Here is an 18,549-nt window from a genome sequence, read left to right as displayed (position 1 = left end):
ACCCACCGGAGTGGACCGTGGCCCGATCGCATTGGGAATGAGCCGCTGGTGTTTTGCATCAATTCAATGCAAAACACCGGCTTGTTCCCGATCGCAGTCATTTCCATGGAAACGCTGATGCGATCGGGCCGAGGGCCGCCCCGGTGGGTGTGGCTTTGTCTGTGTTCGTGTTTTCAAACGCAAAGCAGTACGTGTGGCACCAGCCTTAAGCAGTCCGTCCAAAAACGGACTGCTGAAAAACGGACTGCTGAAAAACGGACCAGAAACGCCATGTGTGGCATCACCTTTTCACTGAGCGTCCACGGTCTCTGTTATCACCGTTTATATGGTTTTACTTTATTTGTGTCATGAAGGTCACTTTTATTTTGAGTTTACTATTGAGGTTTATGTCCCGTGTAGCCATAGAAATGTGTAACAATAGAGGCGCAGGCCAGGACATACACACAAACAAATTCCCCCGCCCGCCCGAGCGTCGGCGGAGGAATCCGAAGCAGGAGAACCACGTGACCAACGAGTATAACTCCTCGGAGGACCACATGATGTAATCAGAGCTCAACTGATGACGCGGCCTCACCCCACTCGCTTCCCGCGCGCTGATTGGGTGAATCTACTCGTTCTACAGGCGGGGTTTCCCTTTGCTACTTCAACCAAGCCTAGCGGAGAGACCCCGCCCCTCCCCTGCTCGCGGTTGGTCGAAGTAACGTGTTTTTATGCTAAACAGGCGGCGATGAATATTCATCAGCGCGGGCCATTCGTGTGTATGTGTTGCGCGCCCTGCTGCATGGAGTTCCTAATATGGAGAAGGGGCGGGGCTAACGGAGAGGCGCGGCTGCGAAGTTTAACCCTTACCTTGCCGAGGCGAGTCCTTGTTGCTAGGCTGCCGCTCCCTGGCAATATGGCTGACAGGATTGGGAATTTTAATTATAGAGACATTTTCTGAATTTTAAAAAAAATAAATTTAGACAAAGTGAAGAGTAAAATGTATTACTTTTGCTTGGGTGCATTTGTGACTATATTAATTTTAGGTTTTAGGCTGCAACATTTTGCTGTGAAGTAAAATGTAAAAACAGTAATATTTCCACTAATTATTGTTAAGTTTTGCAATTTAAGTTTTAATTTCAAAGGAGATGTGATCATGTGACCTAATACTGGCCACAGTTGGGGGTGGGACTAAAAGTTGTAGGCCGGACTCGATAGTAGTAGACGGGTGATGGCACACGTGGCGTTTTTAAACACGTTTTTGGCCCGTTTTTAAGCAGTCCAGTCCAGTTAAAAAACACATGCGTTTTTGACAGGTTTGACCAATTATCTTCATTAAAACAGTAAAAAAAACTGATGCGTTTTTGGATGGACTGCTTAAAAACAGACCAAAAACGGGTTCAAAATGCCACCCCTCAGGCCGGCGCCACACGTGGCGCTTTTGTCTGCACTTGCAAACGCAGACAAAGTCGCGGCCACCGCGAAACACCGGCGGCTCGTTCCCGATCGCAGGCGTTTCCATAGAAACGCCGATGCGATCGGGCCGAGGCCCTCCCCGGTGGGCGCGACTTTTTCTGCGTTTGCAAGCGCAGACAAAAGCGCCACGTGTGGCGCCGGCCTTAGGGTGGTGACACACATGGCATTTTTAGGTCGGTTTAAGTTAGTGCGTTTTCAGATCATAAAAAACTCATCCGTTATTGACAGGTTTGACCAATTATCTTAATTCAAACTGGTAAAAAATGCATGCGTTTTTTACGATCTGAAAACACACTTACTAAAAATGGCCCAAAAACGGCCTAAAAACGCCATGTGTGTCACCACCCTCAGGGGTAGGACTCAAAATATTTGCCACAATAGTGGGCAGGACTCAATAGAAGTGGACACAATAGAGTAAAAAACAAAAAAACGGGTGTGTGGCTTAAGGGGTCCCAAAAAAATAATGAGGGGGCCCACCAATAAAATCCAACCCTTGTTGTAAGGCACGACCACGAGGAAACCACGCGAGGCCAGAATCCTGAGACCCGCAGTGACAAAGAAACAGAGTTTTAAGTGATTTGGTGATAATCGCATATAATCTTGGTGGCTTAAAGGGGACATCCAGATAATCACACTTAATGGTGCCAGCTTTAAGACGCGTACTGCAATCACAGGTAGACAAAAAACGTGGTGTACTTCTGGACAGCCCCTTTAAGAGCTGATATTCTGTCAGTGTGTCTTATATACTATATATAAAATTATACATTTGTATCTCCACTCCAGGACTCTTTATAAGGAGACTTGTGACATCTCTGTGACTGTGCCTTTAAGGCGCTGTCTGCTGGGCACTGCTTAGGCTCTGGTACCTTTAAGGCCTATATATTGTGTGTTATATGTCTGGCTTTCCTCCGGCTGTTGACCAGATCATCACTGATAAGCGGCAGCAAATACATATGGAGCGAGGGTTGTGTTTTGCTTCCAGGTCGTTGTCTGATATGGGTTATTTCAAGAATCCCTCGTTAACTATTAACGGGAGAAACCATACATCGGACGTATGGAACTGTATACTGTCTGCCGTGCTGGAGGGAAGATCACATCACATCAGAGATCTGTTCCTCGTCACTTGTAGCAACTAGATTCACGTTATTAATAATTCCTATATTTATATAGCACACACAGATTACACAGCGCTGCACAGAACTTGTCAAATCACTCCCTGCCCCCAATGGGACTCACAATATAATCAACCGACCAGTATGTTTTGGAGTGTGGGAGGAAACCGGAGGACCCGGAGGAAACGCACACAAACACGGAGAGAACATACGTTCTGCATTAATTATAGCTGGTCTTGGATTGGTTACTATGAATGACAAGGCCACATACTATATGAAATCCTCTCCCTCCGTCTTCATGACTTCTCCTGTGCTGCACCTGCTCTGTGGAATTTACTGCCCCTGACCATTGGACTCCTAACATTTCCAGTTTTTAGCCATAACTTACCCAAGACCCATGTGAGGTCCTATGCAGTACTTGGGTGGGGGACGCAATAACGCAATACCCCATTCTGTGGCCCCCTTATATTTTTAAAGGGAACCTGATAGCAGTTATGACAATGCACAGTTTTAGGTGTTGTCCCTGGAGAGATGTGTAATTAACCTGTTTGTCATTAGTAGAAGCGGGACTGTGATATACAGATTTAAATTCTAGGATTGTACCGGGGGGTTGTCCTCACACTGCTGTGCTCTGTGCTCTCTGCAGTCAGTGTTATGTATTGTCCATGGAGAAATATGTAATCAGACCTTTGTGTCAGCGGGACTGTGATCTATGTATTTAAATTTCAGGATTGCAGTTTCTGGAATATAAATCAACATTTCACAGTCCTGCTGCTACTAACAACATACACAAAGGTCTAATTATACATTTCTCCAGGGACAATACCTTAGGTTTATATGAAAACAATGCAAGACACTGGGTTCTGGTTACTTATCACTTGTGTTTCCATAAAAACACATATGCGAGCGGGCCCCCGTATGATAGCGCAGTGGTACATGTACCCTTAGGTATTGTCCCTGGAGAGATGTGTAATCAGACCTTTGTGTATGTTGCTAGTAGCAGCAGGACTGTGATACATGGATTTATATTCTAGAACTGTAGCTTTCAAAGTGCAACACACATATGCTGTGGAGCTGAGGCCAGTTGTGTGACCGAACCCTAAACTGGCAGCTCAGAGCACAGCAGTGTGAGGACATGCATGAATCCACATTTCACAGTTCTGCTGCTACTTACAAAATACTCAAAGTTATGATTACACATCTCTCCAGGGTTTTGCACAGCTGGGGGCAATGTACTACTTTTCCATTATATGTAGCATAATTAAATAATCTGACATTGGTCTGATGGCAAAAGAAACCTTGTCTGGGAGGCAGGTGGTCTATGGTCACTCTATGGTATCTCCTCTAGTGACATCATTGATGATGACAATGTCATCACTACTAGAAGGAGAGGAGGTGACCTTCACCATTCACATAGACAATAAAGTAGCTAAACTATATGTACATTTCTTGAAATTCTCTCCGTTCTGCTATTGTGTCATGCATCAGATGTTGTAATGTGATATCAATGTTGCAATGTATGAGAATAACCTGTAATATAATATGATGTGTTATATAATATCATATCTCTGCGGGTTGCTTCTTGCAGGGGGAGGGTTAACAAGGCTCCTGCTGTATACACAGAATATAATGGGAGGGGAGGCAGGTCCAGGATATTGGGGGAGGGTGCAGGGGGTGTACAGGGCAGAGCATGCACATCCAGGCGCCTCCTCCTGCCTCTGCCAGCTCCAAGCAGCTACAGTTTGCCTGAACTTCCTTGGTGCTTGTAGTAGATATGGGGGGGCTTTCACATTAGAACCCCCTAAGCACGACGTGTAAATTCCAAAGACTTCTATGGGTATAATGCCCACGCCTGGCACAGGAGAGCCATTCCTGAGGACCTTTCCTTGAAGAACAATCTGAGGAATACAAAGTATCAAGATGAACAGCATTGCATTCGATGAGAGCTCCTTGGACCACCTGGCCCCCTCCCTGTCCCTCCACGAGAGCAGCGACATAGACAACGCCTTGCTGAGCGACATCGATGGTAGGTGACCCCCTGCAACTTCATAGGTGCCAGGGCGGGCATGATTGACAGGGGGCAACTAAGAAGCCTTGAAAAACAGAGTGTTGTGGAATTGTGGATGTTATAGGGTCAGACTTTACACATTATATGGTTTCTGGAAGAGTGGGGCGCGTTTCAGGGCATTTGATGCGACTTTCCTGGACGATTTCTTGCCCTTAGACCTTAAAGGAAATGTTGGGCAGCTGTATAAATGGCTTGTGTTAAAGTTGAATATTTCGCCACACGTTGCGAGAGGATGAGCTACAATATCCAGTAGCTCAAGCGTTCAAGTGCATGTACGAGAATATTAATGGACATTGGGTAATAGTATTAAACTGGTATGCTGAGGCTTGTAGTCCTCCAACCAGTACATCTCTGGGCTCATAATTGGGGCTATGGTGGTATTTCTGGGACCTGTAGGACTGCAGATTGATGAGGGGTCATAGGTTTGTCGGTCTGTAGGGTAAAGGTTTTCTTTCTGGTTTTCTGCACTGGTTCTCCATGTGAGTTTTGTCCCCATAGCTTCCTAGCGCTGCTGGATGAGGCTCCTCCCCCTTTATGACGTAGCGCAGGGTTACTGTCGGTCATTGTGCTAGTGCTGAGCTGTTTGTCAGCGACACCGTTGGGATGTAACACGGCGGGAGTTGTAGTCATTCTTCGAAAATGATTCTTATTCGATATTTCTTGATCTTAATGTCTGTGCATTTTTTCATATTTTCCGTTTTCAAGGCAAATTTTATATGTTATGGGGTGAGGGCAGGGGTAGTGGGCGGTGGATAGAGTCCGGCCATATCAGACCCCAAGTTGGAACCCCTTATGCTAAGTTTTCGTGCTAAAATGACCTAACATTTTGGTTGGAACTGAAGTGGTTAATTGGCGGCATAAAGCTATGTAAATGGGCGTCATCTATAGGTATCTGGGTGGTTTGTCTACAAATTTCGTTGCTTGATAGTAGTCGGACACAATCTATGGTTACAGTCCCCTCGTGCTGATTCAGGAGAATTTGGTGGCACGAAGCCCCGTGTTTATCTCAGGTAGTCACAAAGGCTTTGCAGCGCCAGGTTTCCTGCCCCTGACCAGAACAGTCCAGAGCGGACATTGACCCGCTGAGGAATTGTAAACATGGTCTCAGTAGATGGGCCCCTTCTTCAGAAACTGGCTGTGTCTTTGTGCCCTAATTTCCTAGCACCAAGCCTCACAAACATGTAATGGCTGCTAAAGGAGAGAGGGGAAAGGGGACAAGTCAAAAAATCCAACATGGCTGGCACTATTTTTGTGTGGTCACATTCCCATATGACATAACGGGAAAGCTGGGTGCTGCCACAATACAAATTAACTTGACAAAAATGGTGGGAAAGTTGTGTGTTTATCAATGCGACTCCCATTTTTGTATGACTTATTGTGAGGTGAAGTGTCTTAATGGCTGCCATGATAGCCCTGAATATCACTTATTTTGGTTAGTAATGGTTGTGTTACTAGATAGTTGAGCCATTACATAGTTACATCCGTTTCTCATTGACAACCGACATGGCGGCCATGATAGTCCTGAATAGTAAATGTAAATGGGGTGCTGTGTAGTATCCCTTATAAATAGGTACATGTTTCTGGGTGACAACTAATATGGCCGCCCACAGCTTTTGCCTCATTCCCTGGCTGGCCCCTTATCCTGGACTCACCCCACAAAACCTCCACACAATACGCTCAAAATAGATGTTATTGCGGCAATGTTACAGGGCAATGTCTCCATCCCAGGGGTCAGACTAGTAGGGTAGCGGGCACTGACCTTTGCTTGGCTAAATATTGGATGTTCTATATACAAACTGTGCGCAGCTAAATTCGCCATTTAAAGGGGAGTTTCCGCTTTACTATCTGCTGGCCTCAGGCCATTTTAGTATATGTGACATATGGTATACCAGGCATTTGGCATATAGTGTAAAAAAAAGGACTTCACGGGTCTTTAAACGTAATTTTGGCAATTTTCATTGGGGACCCCCTTGATAAGTATGTGATAACTTTGTCTATAGCCTGGTGCGAAATGACCAACTCAGCTCTGCTACATTTCTTTGTGTATATATATATGTATGGTGTGTAGCATTATTAGCGCAGTACAGGAGTCAGTCCGGTCGGTGACATTGCACACCCTCGTGGCCTTGTATGTAGGTGACTTGTAGTATAGCATGGCGCCTGTGTATGTCCTATAATAACCCTAGGCTCAGCTGAACGCTAGTAACCCTGGAAGACAAGGCTGGGTTCCTCCTCAGTCTATGGCCAGGCTTCTTGTAGCTATCCCTGATTGGCCCTCTGCAGTCACCTCATCTCACAGCTCTGATTCATTCTCCTTTCCCCATAAGAGGTGGAGCTGCTTCACCACCAGGAGGAGGAAGAGGAGGGTGTGGGAAAATGGAAACAGCAATAGAGGCATGGACTGGGCTCCGGGGCAAAGAGCTGACACTCAGTGCAGCAGCAGCTCAATTTAGTGCAGCAACTCTCAGGTGTCTGGGAAGGGGAGACTCCGGGGATTCGGGGAGCCTAGATCACCCTTCTCCGGCATGACATGGAGTGCTATTTAGAAGGTACAAAATCACCTCCAACTACTTAAAAAAAAAAATTAAATGAAATTAAAATGAAAAAAAAAAAAAAAATTTTTTTATTGCATCTTGATAATCTCAAAATACACAAGTACTTAAGTCACTACCCTGAATATATATATATATATATATATATTACCTTTATGATGAGACTTTATTGTATAGTAGTATAATTTGTAGTATTTTGATTCGTAAAGCGCTATATATATGATGCCGCTATGTAAATTAAGATCATTATTATAAGTATAGATTATAAAGTAGGGGATCGTTTATGTTTCTTTTTGTTATGGGGCAGTTTTTTCTATTATAATAATTACATAGATGTAGGTATCTACACTGAAGACCAAAATTAGAGAGCAACATAAAATTTTCTAAATGTCAAGGTCCTCATGACGTCCTATGTGATTATATCCTAACATGAGTAAAATAGCAGTATTTTAAGGTTATGTCATAAATTTCGATGTAAATGAGATAACTGTAAAGAACACTGATCAAAATTTGAGAACAGTTTCAGATACCTGCAAGTTATGCAAAACTTTCTAGTTTACATTGACTTTGCAAAAATGTTGTGCCGTTGCCAATTGACTGAAACCAATTGGACAGCAGGTTGTCCAGATGAAGGCCAAAGGGGTGACCCTATCAGCCATAGCAAGAGAAGTCATTCCAAGTCTGTGATTTCTAGAATATTTAACTTTTACAACATCACAAACTCAGGAAGGGTGGTCTCCTTTAAAAGACAAATGCAAGAGAGGATAGGATAATGCAGAGAATCTCCATGGATAATCGTTTTATCATTGGAGCTAGAACTGGTCATCAGGTTAACACTGAATAGGGTAAGGATCTGTCTTGTCATACAGTATCTCTAAGAGCATTTGGACTGAAGCCCACTTTGGACCAAACTTCTTATTAGCAGAAAGGGTAGACTCAATGAGGAGCATGTTGTGTGGACAGAGGAGAAGTAGTCAATTTAGTGATGAAAGCAAGTTTAATTTATTTGGATATGATGGGAAACATTATGTTCATCGATAAAGTGGGGAAAGACCTAACCCAAAGTGTGCAAAGAAGTAAGTGAAAGGTGGTGGAGGAAGTGTCATGGTTTGGGGAACGTTTTCTGTAACAGGAGTTGGGCCTCTCCTACAACTACATGGTAATACAGGTTAGTATCAGAACCTTCTTCTGTGCTCATCACTCAATCGGCCAACAAATATCATGAAGGACAATGCCCCCTGTCACACAACCAATCGGGTAAAGTAGAAAACATTGAAACAACAAAATGCCAGCCAGGAGTCTTTATCTGAACCCAATTAAAAACATGGAAAATCCTTGGTGACAAAGTTATGGCCAAGAAGTCCACAATGATCACAGAACTGTGGAGGAGACTGGAAAGAACGGAGCAGATCCCAGCAGAGACGTATGAGAGACCAGTGATGTCCTGTGGCCGCAGATGTGCTGAGGTCATTCACAGCAAAGACCCGGTCAGCCCAAAAGGCCAGCCATTGCCGTTCTCTAATTATCATCATCATGTTCCTTTGCAAAATAAAGGTTCTATTTTGATATAATAGGGACCTGGTGACCCCTAAAAAAGAAATCCTTCAAATGTTCATCACTGGAGATTACATTATTTCTGAAATAATCAAGTGATCATACATTGTTCTCTAATTTTGATCTCCAGTGTATACACGCTGCAAATGTCACACGACAGGAGGCCCCTTTAATCCTCTATTTGTGCATAAAAATAATTTCAAAAAATAATTGTAGCCTAAAAGTAAGAATACTTTAGCATCGGAGTTCGACCCATTGTCCATCTGCTACATTGTTCTCCCCTGTCTCTGAGACCCCATCCTCACTATAGTACTTTATATAAACATGCATATTTTCTTAAGCAGCCAATCAACTTTAAGCTCTCATTTTCAAAGTGTTGGTTTGTAAATAAAATCCATAATCTGATTGGTTGCTATGGTCAGCTACTCTGGTTACCTGGACTAGGGTTTGATACAAGGCCTCAATCTACTATTATAGTGATATTATGTGATGTATAATAGGTAAAGTCTTGGTAGCTGCTAGCAAGAAGTCCTATCCCTAATTCTAGAAGTCCTATCCCTAATTCCAGTAGTCCTATCGCTAATTCTAGAAGTCCTATCCCTAATTCCAGTAATCCTATCCCTAAAACCTAGTCCTATAGTCCTAAACCTAATTCTAGTAGTCCTATCACTAATTCTAGTAGTTCTTAACCTAATTATAGTAGTCCTATCCCTAATTCTAGTACTTCTTAACCTAATTCTAGTAGTCCTATCCCTAATTCTAGTAGTTCTAAACTTAATTATAGTAGTCCTATCCCTAATTCTAGTAGTTCTAAACTTAATTATAATAGTCCTATCCCTAATTCTAGTACTTCTTAACCTAATTCTAGTAGTCCTATCCCTAATTCTAGTAGTCCTATCTCTAATTCTAGTAGTCCTATCCCTAATTATAGTAGTAAATTAATAACCCATGTCCCAGAGAATGTAGCCTCATGCCTGATATATGGCATTGTGTGGGGTGGGCACTGTGGCAGCAGGGTTGGTTCTAGCACAGGCAGTGATCATCATCTTCACAGAATCTAATAATAGACCAATGACATCTAACAGTTTGTAACGTTCAATAATCTGGTTTACTTCAACTGCAAGAAAAACCTACCGAAAATAAAATGGTGTGAGAACAATGGGGCAAATATACTAAGGGCCGTGCGCCAGTTTTCTGTCGGACCTTACACATTCTTTTTAGGTATTTAAGAAGTATCCGCACCACATTTGTGTTGCACATGACCCCTTTGTGGCGCGGCTGCACTTTTCATCATGTGACACAAATTAGGGGGCGTTCCGGTGCTCAGTTGGACCGTGCGCCGAATTTAACATGCAAAGTCCGGCAGGATTGTGTCGCACCACGCATGTTAAAGGTGCAACAAAAAAAAATGGTGCCCTCTGTCGGAGCAGTGTAGGGGGCGCCAGATTCATGTAGAACGTGCGCCAGAAATCCTGAATCTGGTGCCCCCTGCACACTATACAGGACACTGCATATAGTACAGACTGCACTGTTCTTAGTAAATGTGCCCCAATATTTTTCTGCAGTGTCTGTGATCAATGTAATAGATCCCTATTGAGACAATAGATCTCTGTCCGAATGAATAGGGTTTATAGAGGACGAGGAGTGGATAATGATCCGATAATTGCTGAGAAATGTGCAGGATATATGTTAAAGTCAAGCCTGTTTGTAATGGGTAGCAGGCGTCTGTTTCCATAAAATCTGTGGATTTATAGATTTAGCATAAATTTTGCATGTCTTCTCTGTTTCTCTCCAGATATGCTTCAGCTCATCCACAATCAGGACACTGACTTCCCTGGATTTTTCGATGGCCCCTTTGCGCCGGTCAATGCCCCTTCCCAAGATGTTGCCCCTAATGTGGACCTTGCAGGGGGTGCAGCGCTCAGCTCCCTGGAGGGATTACTTGCAGCGCCCACAAACTCAACCCCCATGAAGTTGTTCCCCCATTCTGCACCCAGTTTCCAGAGCCCTGCGTCTGTCTCTCTGCAGCAGGACAATCTTGCACAGCAGCTGAAACTTGGGGTGCAGAGCTTGATAAATGACGAACCAATGCAGACGTGCCCCTCGATTCCGCCGTCTCAGAGCAAATTACAAGCGCCACCAGTGCCCCAGCAGATTCAGGGCATGAAGTTTGGAAATAACTTGGTGCCACCCATGCAACCTCAGTATAACGGCCAGCCAGTAACGGGATACACGGAGCAGACCTCGTACACAGGTAGCCATGGGGTGACCGATGCATTGTAGGTGGTTGTTCTACATCAGAAATATATTATGTGTAATCTATAAATCTGCCTAATTTTGCAGCGGCACAAAGTGTTCCATCTCAGCAGACTACAACCACAAGCCAGCCTCTGCAGAACATCTCAGTCCAGCCCCTGCAGAGCATCGCCTCTCAACCATTGCAGTGTGTTGTAAGCCAGCCGCTGCAGAATATTGTGACCCAAGCCCCCACGCTGCAGACCATGGCCGCCCAACCGCTGCAGACGCACTCTTCACCCCAAATCCAGCCATCCCTGACCATCAACACCCAGAGCTTGTCTCCCCAATTCCTGACCACCACCAGTACAGCGTCTATAACCCCACAAATCCAGCAGGTACCGGTGAGTGAGCTGTCCCTCACACCTTTCATCTCTCTCGTTGGGGGTCAATGGATATGATTACTCAGTCGACCTCTCTTGACAGGTTTTGCTGCAGCCTCATTTCATCAAAGCTGAGTCTCTGCTGCTGACTGCTGTGAAGGCCGACACAACGGGGATGACGGGAGTCAAGACCACCCCAACCACCACCACCATACAGACCACCCCACTGCAGGTGAGGAGCATAGACCTTATATGAAATGCACTAAACACAAATAATCTACAATCTTTCTAGGTCTGATCATGCAGTAGAGATGTGTTATAATGCCTATGGTTTGAGTAGCAGCGGGACTGTGAAATATTGATTTTTGTTTATTGATTGTAACTTGGGACATGTCCTCACACTGCTGTGCTCTTTGGCCTCTGCATGGAGCTGCTCCACAACCTCTCCTTTCTGCACTGAGTAAAAGCTATAGTTTAGTGAAAGGCTGCAAGAACTGTTCAATACAGAGAGTAGAAGAGCACACCAAGTGTGAGGACATTCCCCAAGTTACAAAAAATAATTAGGAATCTATTTTCACAGTCCTGCTGCTACTTAGAGCACAGGTATGATTAAATATCTGGCATGGTTAAATGAATTTTATGGACAACGAATGACTGATTCATAAGATTGCCCTCCATGGGTGGCGCTATGCACCCGCTACAGTAGGAGGTAGGCAGTGAGGAGGGGTTGCCGGGTGTTGCACTGCCACTCATCCTCTATCTATACGTCAGGTTATTAATAGTTTATGTACCTGGAAAACCCCTTGAAATAAAGCGGCCACCTCTACAGCATCTTAAGCGCAGGTATATGTGACATTTTCCTGTACATTCATGATGATGACGTCTCCTCTGCAACTTGAGTTGTCTTAAGGGAAAGGTAGAGATCACTTGAGATTTGCACTCAGTCCATTGTGTACATGGCAAATACTGTAAAGTACCTCTCCAGCCAGAGCCAAAAAATGAGAGTTCCATCTCCTATTCACTCTGGTGCATGGAGCCAAGATCTGAGCCGCTGTATCCACACTGGTCCTTACTGACTCCTGGGGCAAACAGCATCCCAAATGGTGCAAGGAGCCGAGATCTGAGGTGCTGTATCCACACTGGTCCTTACTGACGCCTTGTGCAAATAGCATCCCAAATGGTGCAAGGAGCCGAGATCTGAGCTGCTGTATCCACACTGGTCCTTACTGACCCCTTGTGCATACATCATCCCAAATGGTGCAAGGAGCAGAGATCTGAGCTGCTGTATCCACACTGGTCCTTACTGATCCCCTCTGCAAACAGCATCCCAAATGATGCAAGGAGCCGAGGTCTGAGCCGTGTATCCACACTGGTCCTTACTGACCCCTTGTGCAAACAGCATCCCAAATGGTGCAAGGAGCCGAGATCTGAGGTGCTGTATCCACACTGGTCCTTACTGACCCCTTGTGCAAACAGCATCCCAAATGGTGCAAGGAGCCGAAATCTGAGGTGCTGTATCCACACTGGCCCTTACTGACCCCTTGTGCAAACATCATCTCAAATGGTGCAAGGAGCAGAGATCTGAGCTGCTGTATCCACACTGGTCCTTACTGATCCCCTCCTGCAAACAGCATCCCAAATGATGCAAGGAGCCGAGGCCTGAGCCGTGTATCCACACTGGTCCTTACTGATCCCCTTGTGCAAACAGCATCCCAAATGGTGCAAGGAGCCGAGATCTGAGGTGCTGTATCCACACTGCTCCTTACTGATCCCCTTGTGGAAACAGCATCCCAAATCTCTGCTTCCAAAATCCCTGTTAATCCTTGATGACTTGGGGGGTATCAAGTATCCCTGCTGCTTTCCTGAATGGTTATGTTCTTGATCTTAGACTCTGGTGAGCGGTGGGACCATATTAACCACGGTGCCTGTGATGATGGATCCTGACAAGCTGCCAATTAACCGATTGAATGCCAATGGGAAGATGGCCATGCTGAACAGTAAAGGGGAGAAGCGTACCGCGCACAACGCCATCGAAAAACGCTATAGGTCTTCCATCAATGACAAAATTATTGAACTGAAAGATCTTGTGGTGGGAACGGAGTCCAAGGTACAAGGCAAACAATCAGATTTCCTTTAATTACGTAGCTGGATATTACTAGAGGATGTAAGTCTTGGATGTTCTGCCTTTTTGGTTTACAGTTGAATAAATCGGCCATTTTGAAGAAAGCCATTGACTACATTCGCTATCTGCAGCAAAACAACGTGAAGCTTAAACAAGAGAACATGATGCTGAAAATGGCAGCTCAGAAAAACAGTAAGGAAGATTTCTGGTTTCAAACATGGGGGAGGTGGAAGTGTTCATTTTATATGCACTAAGTACCACTATAATTAGCTGAAAATGGTTGTAAGCCTAAATGGATCCACACTAAGTGGATTGTTGCAGCTGCAGTTTTCTTTGTGTGGTTTTAAGTTGCTGTGAGAGGGGAGAGGAGGAAGATGCAGCTGCAGTTTTTTCGGTTCTCTTATTCTACATGCTATAACAGGGGATAGGAGGGGGATGCAGATGCAGTTTTCCGGTTCTACATGCTATGAGAGGTGATAGGAGGTGGATGTAGCTGCAGTTTCTAATTTTTGTCAGCAATTTGTGAGAGGGGATAGGAGGGAGATGCAGCTGCAAATTCTTTCAGTTCTCTAAGACTGCATACTGTGAGAGGGGAGAAGAGGGAGATGAAGCTTTCTTCTTGGTGATACTCATGCTGTGACAGGGAAGTAGACGGAGATGAAGCTGCAGCTTCTCTTTGTGTCTCTGAGACCGCATGCCTTTAGAGGGGAGAGAAGGGAGATGTAGCTGCAGTTTCTTTCTATGTCTATAATACTCCATGCTGTAAGAGGGGAGAAGGGGGAGATGCGGCTGCAGTTTTGGTTTGTGTCTTGGAGACTGCATGCTGTGTAAGGGGATAGGAGAGGCCTATGACAATACTTTAAGCTCCTGACTTTTGGTAATAACTAAGTTGTTTCATTGCAGATACCTTAAAAGATCTTGTTGCTGGCACTGGGGTCAGTATGGAAAGAATGAAAGCAGAAATGAATGATGCTCCAACGCCACCTCCATCAGACGCTGGTTCCCCGTCTCATACTGGCAGCCCCCTATCTCAGTGCACCAGTGACTCCGAACCGGAGAGTCCGTTCAGTGATGATACCAAGGTGAGCAGTCACTTTCTACCTATTATGGGTGGAGGGAGCGGTAGGACTTGGATATGATTATTGTACAGGACCTGACCAGTCCACTGTATATTGAATATTTTAGGTACAAGTCAAGCAGGAGACGCCCTCTCCCCCCAGTACTGGGATGCTGGACCGCTCGCGGATGGCCCTCTGTGTCTTCGTCTTCCTCTGTCTCTCCTTCAATCCCTTGTCCTTCCTAATGGGAGGATCCACAAGTCCGGAGGCCCCTGGAGACTCCAATTTTCATGGTAGCGGCAGAAGCATGCTGGGATTGGGCTCGGGTAAGCTCCATACATCCTATAGGGTTTGGGGTTAAAATATTATTGCTGCGTCATGGAAGAAGATTGTATATGTCATTCATCTTTCTGCAGAGACATCTTCATGGCTAAGCTGGTTCAGTCCGTCTGCCCTGCTCTGGCCCATAAACCTCATCATAGTCCTGGCCGTGTTCATTCGTCTCTTCATCTATGGAGAACCTGTAACACGTCTGCACTCCGACTCCTCTGTCATGTTCTGGTGTCATCGGAAACAAGCGGACATTGATCTGTCTCGGGTAAGGAGAACCTGGAGTGAGATGTGATATCAGAAATAGAGCCGAGCTTGGCCATGACCTCATGACACAGTGGCATGACCTCTCTGATACTGACACAGTGGCACGACCTCTCTGATACTGACACAGTGGCACGACCTCTCTGATACTGACACAGTGGCACGACCTCTCTGATACTGTTTGGCTACAAAGAATACATTGGTCACAGTTTATTGTATTCTAGTGTATTGATGAGGACATTGCTCTCCCTTCAGAGAGATGATTACCAGGTTACTGTACATACAAGTTCATCCCGAGGGGTAATAGGGATGGGGGTTGGGGGTGCAGGGCTCCCTCATGAATAGACCCCACACATAAACTAAGAAGGGAATTTACCACTTGTTGTCACTGGAAAAGCCTCATTTGCACAAAAATGTTCACATTCTTGCAATTTTACGCTGCCCTCGCATCTGTTTTGAAAGCGATGTCAGTGGCTAGAAAATTTACTACAGTTTACACCATATTCTTCAGGATACTACAGGGGCAAATCTACAGAAGCTCATAGTTTGATATACAGGGGCACGAGCTGGCAGAATATGTAGGAGGCGTAGAAGCCAGGACTAGAAAGAGGCCAGGACTAGTAAGCAGCTAAGACTAGTATGAAGCCAGGACTAGTAAGCGGCCAGGACTAGTATGAGACCGGGAATAGTAAGAATCCAGGACTAGTAAGCAGCCAGGACTAGTAAGCGGCCAGGTCTAATAAGAAGACAGGACTTGTATCAGACGGGGACTAGTAACAATCCAGGACTAGTAAGGAGCCAGGACTAGTAAGGAGCCAAGTCTAGTAAGAAGCCAGGACTAGTAAGGAGCCAGGACTAGTAAGCTTCCAGGACTAGTAAGGAGCCAGGACTAGTAAGGAGCCAGGACTAGTAAGCAGCCAGGACTAGTAAGGAGCAAGGACTAGTAAGGAGCAAGGACTAGTAAGGAGCCAGGACTAGTAAGGGCCAAGGACTTGTAAGAAGCTTTGTCTGGTAAGCATCCACGACTAGTAAGAAGCCAGGACTAGTTAGAAGACAGGACTAGTAAGCATCCAGGTCTAGTATGGAGCCAGGACTAGTAAGAGGCCACGACAAGTAAGAAGCCAGGACTAGTAAGGAGCCAGGACTAGTAAGAGAGCAAATCTAATAAGAAACCAGGCCTAGTAAGGAGCCAGGCCTAGTAAGGAGCCAGGACTAGTAAGGAGCCAGGACTAGTAAGGAGCCAAGTCTAGTAAGAAGCCAGGACTGGTAAGGAGCCAGGACTAGTAAGCATCCAGGACTAGTAAGGAGCCAGGACTAGTAAGGAGCCAGGACTAGTAAGGAGCCAGGACTAGTAAGCAGCCAGGACTAGTAAGCAGCCAGGACTAGTAAGGAGCAAGGACTAGTAAGGAGCAAGGACTAGTAAGGAGCCAGGACTAGTAAGGGCCAAGGACTTGTAAGAAGCTTTGTCTGGTAAGCATCCACGACTAGTAAGAAGCCAGGACTAGTTAGAAGACAGGACTAGTAAGCATCCAGGTCTAGTATGGAGCCAGGACTAGTAAGAGGCCAAGACAAGTAAGGAGCCAGGACTAGTAAGGGGCCAGGACTAGTAAGAGAGCAAATCTAATAAGAAACCAGGCCTAGTAAGGAGCCAGGACTAGTAAGGAGCCAGGACTAGTAAGGAGCCAGAACTAGTAAGAAGCCATGACAAGAAGCCAGGATTAGTAAGGAGCCTGGACTAATAAGCAGTCAAATCTAGTAAGAAGCCAGGACTAGATCCACAGGTAACGAGGAATATATTGGTGCATTACCCAGGAGACTGTAGTATAAGGTTTTCCTCTCTTCTTCCTGCAGGGTGACTTTGCTCAGGCTTCACTCCATCTCTGGAAAGCCCTCAAAGCCTTAGGGCGGCCTCTTCCCACCTCAAACTTTGACCTGTGCTGCAGCCTGACCTGGAGCATTATCCGCTATGTATTACAGCGGCTGTGGGTAGGCCGCTGGCTGGCGGGACGGGCTGGGGGCTTCCGTAGAGACCACCAGCTGAAAGATGATGTGCGCAAGAGCTGCAGGGAGGCCGCCCTGGTCTACCACCGCCTGCACCAGCTGCACATGACAGGTAGGTGGGGGGCAGTGGCCATAGGTGACTGCTCCGGTGATGGGGGACGTGTTCATTCAGCCCGTGTCATCCTTATCAGGGAAACACGCGGGGGGTCACCTCTCAGCCATCAATATGGCCCTCAGCGCCGTCAATCTGGCGGACTGCGCAGGGAACACGCTGTCGGTTGCGACTTTAGCAGAGATCTACGTGGGGGCTGCACTACGAGTCAAGGCGAGCTTACACCGACGCTTCCACTTCCTGGCGGTAAGTGAAGCAAAGTCGCCGTCTGTACGTGCGTCCGTGTCTGTGCTGTCCTGTGGGTCTCAGCTCATCTCCTCTTGATCCTCTTTGCAGCGCTTCTTCCTCTGCAGCGCGCGCCAGGTCTGCTTGGCGCAGAGCGTCTCCATCCCTCCGGCCATGCAGTGGCTCTGCCATCCTCTGGGACATCGATTTTTCGTAGATGGCGACTGGAGTGTGAGGAGTTCTCCGCGTGACACAATATACAGCACCGCGGGCAGTGAAGGTACTGACATCTTATACTGAACACTACAGCAGTAATGTGAACACAGCCTTAGGCTGATACGTCCAGTCTGGGAAACCCCATTAGGACACTGCAGGATCCCGAATGGGTGGAATGCTCTGTACGGATCCGACACAAAATTGTGGATCAGAACCGTAGTGCTCCAGCCGGGCTGGTCCAGAACTCACTGCATCGTAGCTCAGTCCGGAAAATGCAGCCTGTGGAACAGGGCCATATCAAACCGCCTTACTTAGATACAATCATCGTGTCTCATATATTTGTTCATGTGGAGTTTGCCTGCTCTAGAAAAGTTATATAATTGTATTGAATATTGTGCAGCAGCATTTTCAAGATCTCTGCTTGCTGTCAGTTATCCCAACTTGTGCAGCAGCATTTTCAAGATCTCTGCTTGCTGTCAGTTATCCAAACTTGTGCAGCAGCACATTCAAGATCTCTGCTTGCTGCCGGTTATTTACATCCAGAAATAGTTTGGTCTTGATCACTCTCAGCAGACTTGTTATTAGAGAATAAGGACTGTGCGATTCCCAAGCAGAGATGTGGCAAGGTGGCAATACACATAGTATAGTAGAAGCAAGCAGTGATGTGTCTCCTCTGATCTCCTAATGATTTGTATATTGGGTTTAGGGGCAGTGGACCCGCTTGCTCAGGTGACCCAGGCTTTCCGTGAGCATCTCCTGGAGAAGGCGCTGTATTGCGTGGCTCAGCCCGAACAAAGCAAACCCCTGACCGAGGGAGAGGGGTGAGTGTGACCACTATCTCACCCCATCACCTTCTGTAATG

The 18,549-nt window shown here is 45.9% G+C and overlaps 1 protein-coding gene across 4 annotated transcripts in view; it reads left to right on the top strand.

Annotated features, from left to right (window-relative positions):
- The first annotated feature begins 4,264 nt into the window (after positions 1–4,264).
- Positions 4,265–18,549, top strand: part of SREBF1 (sterol regulatory element binding transcription factor 1) — a 25,963-nt gene continuing 11,678 nt past the window's right edge. For 2 of the 4 annotated variants that reach the window (XM_072119862.1, XM_072119865.1), the window contains exons 1-13: positions 4,265–4,593; positions 10,537–10,995; positions 11,085–11,380; positions 11,463–11,591; positions 13,248–13,466; positions 13,559–13,673; positions 14,385–14,563; positions 14,667–14,865; positions 14,956–15,137; positions 16,985–17,246; positions 17,326–17,492; positions 17,583–17,751; positions 18,394–18,508. In XM_072119862.1, the coding sequence (XP_071975963.1) occupies positions 4,488–4,593; positions 10,537–10,995; positions 11,085–11,380; positions 11,463–11,591; positions 13,248–13,466; positions 13,559–13,673; positions 14,385–14,563; positions 14,667–14,865; positions 14,956–15,137; positions 16,985–17,246; positions 17,326–17,492; positions 17,583–17,751; positions 18,394–18,508 (2,597 nt within the window). In that variant the 5' untranslated portion in view covers positions 4,265–4,487. Of the gene's footprint in view, positions 4,594–6,987; positions 7,185–10,536; positions 10,996–11,084; positions 11,381–11,462; positions 11,592–13,247; positions 13,467–13,558; positions 13,674–14,384; positions 14,564–14,666; positions 14,866–14,955; positions 15,138–16,984; positions 17,247–17,325; positions 17,493–17,582; positions 17,752–18,393; positions 18,509–18,549 lie in introns of those variants that run through there. The other 2 variants (XM_072119863.1, XM_072119864.1) reach the window with 2 other exon arrangements.

This window comes from Engystomops pustulosus, chromosome 8 (genome assembly GCF_040894005.1).
Source record: "Engystomops pustulosus chromosome 8, aEngPut4.maternal, whole genome shotgun sequence".
NCBI lineage: Eukaryota > Metazoa > Chordata > Amphibia > Anura > Leptodactylidae > Engystomops > Engystomops pustulosus.
This window is presented reverse-complemented; position numbering and strand designations above follow the sequence as displayed.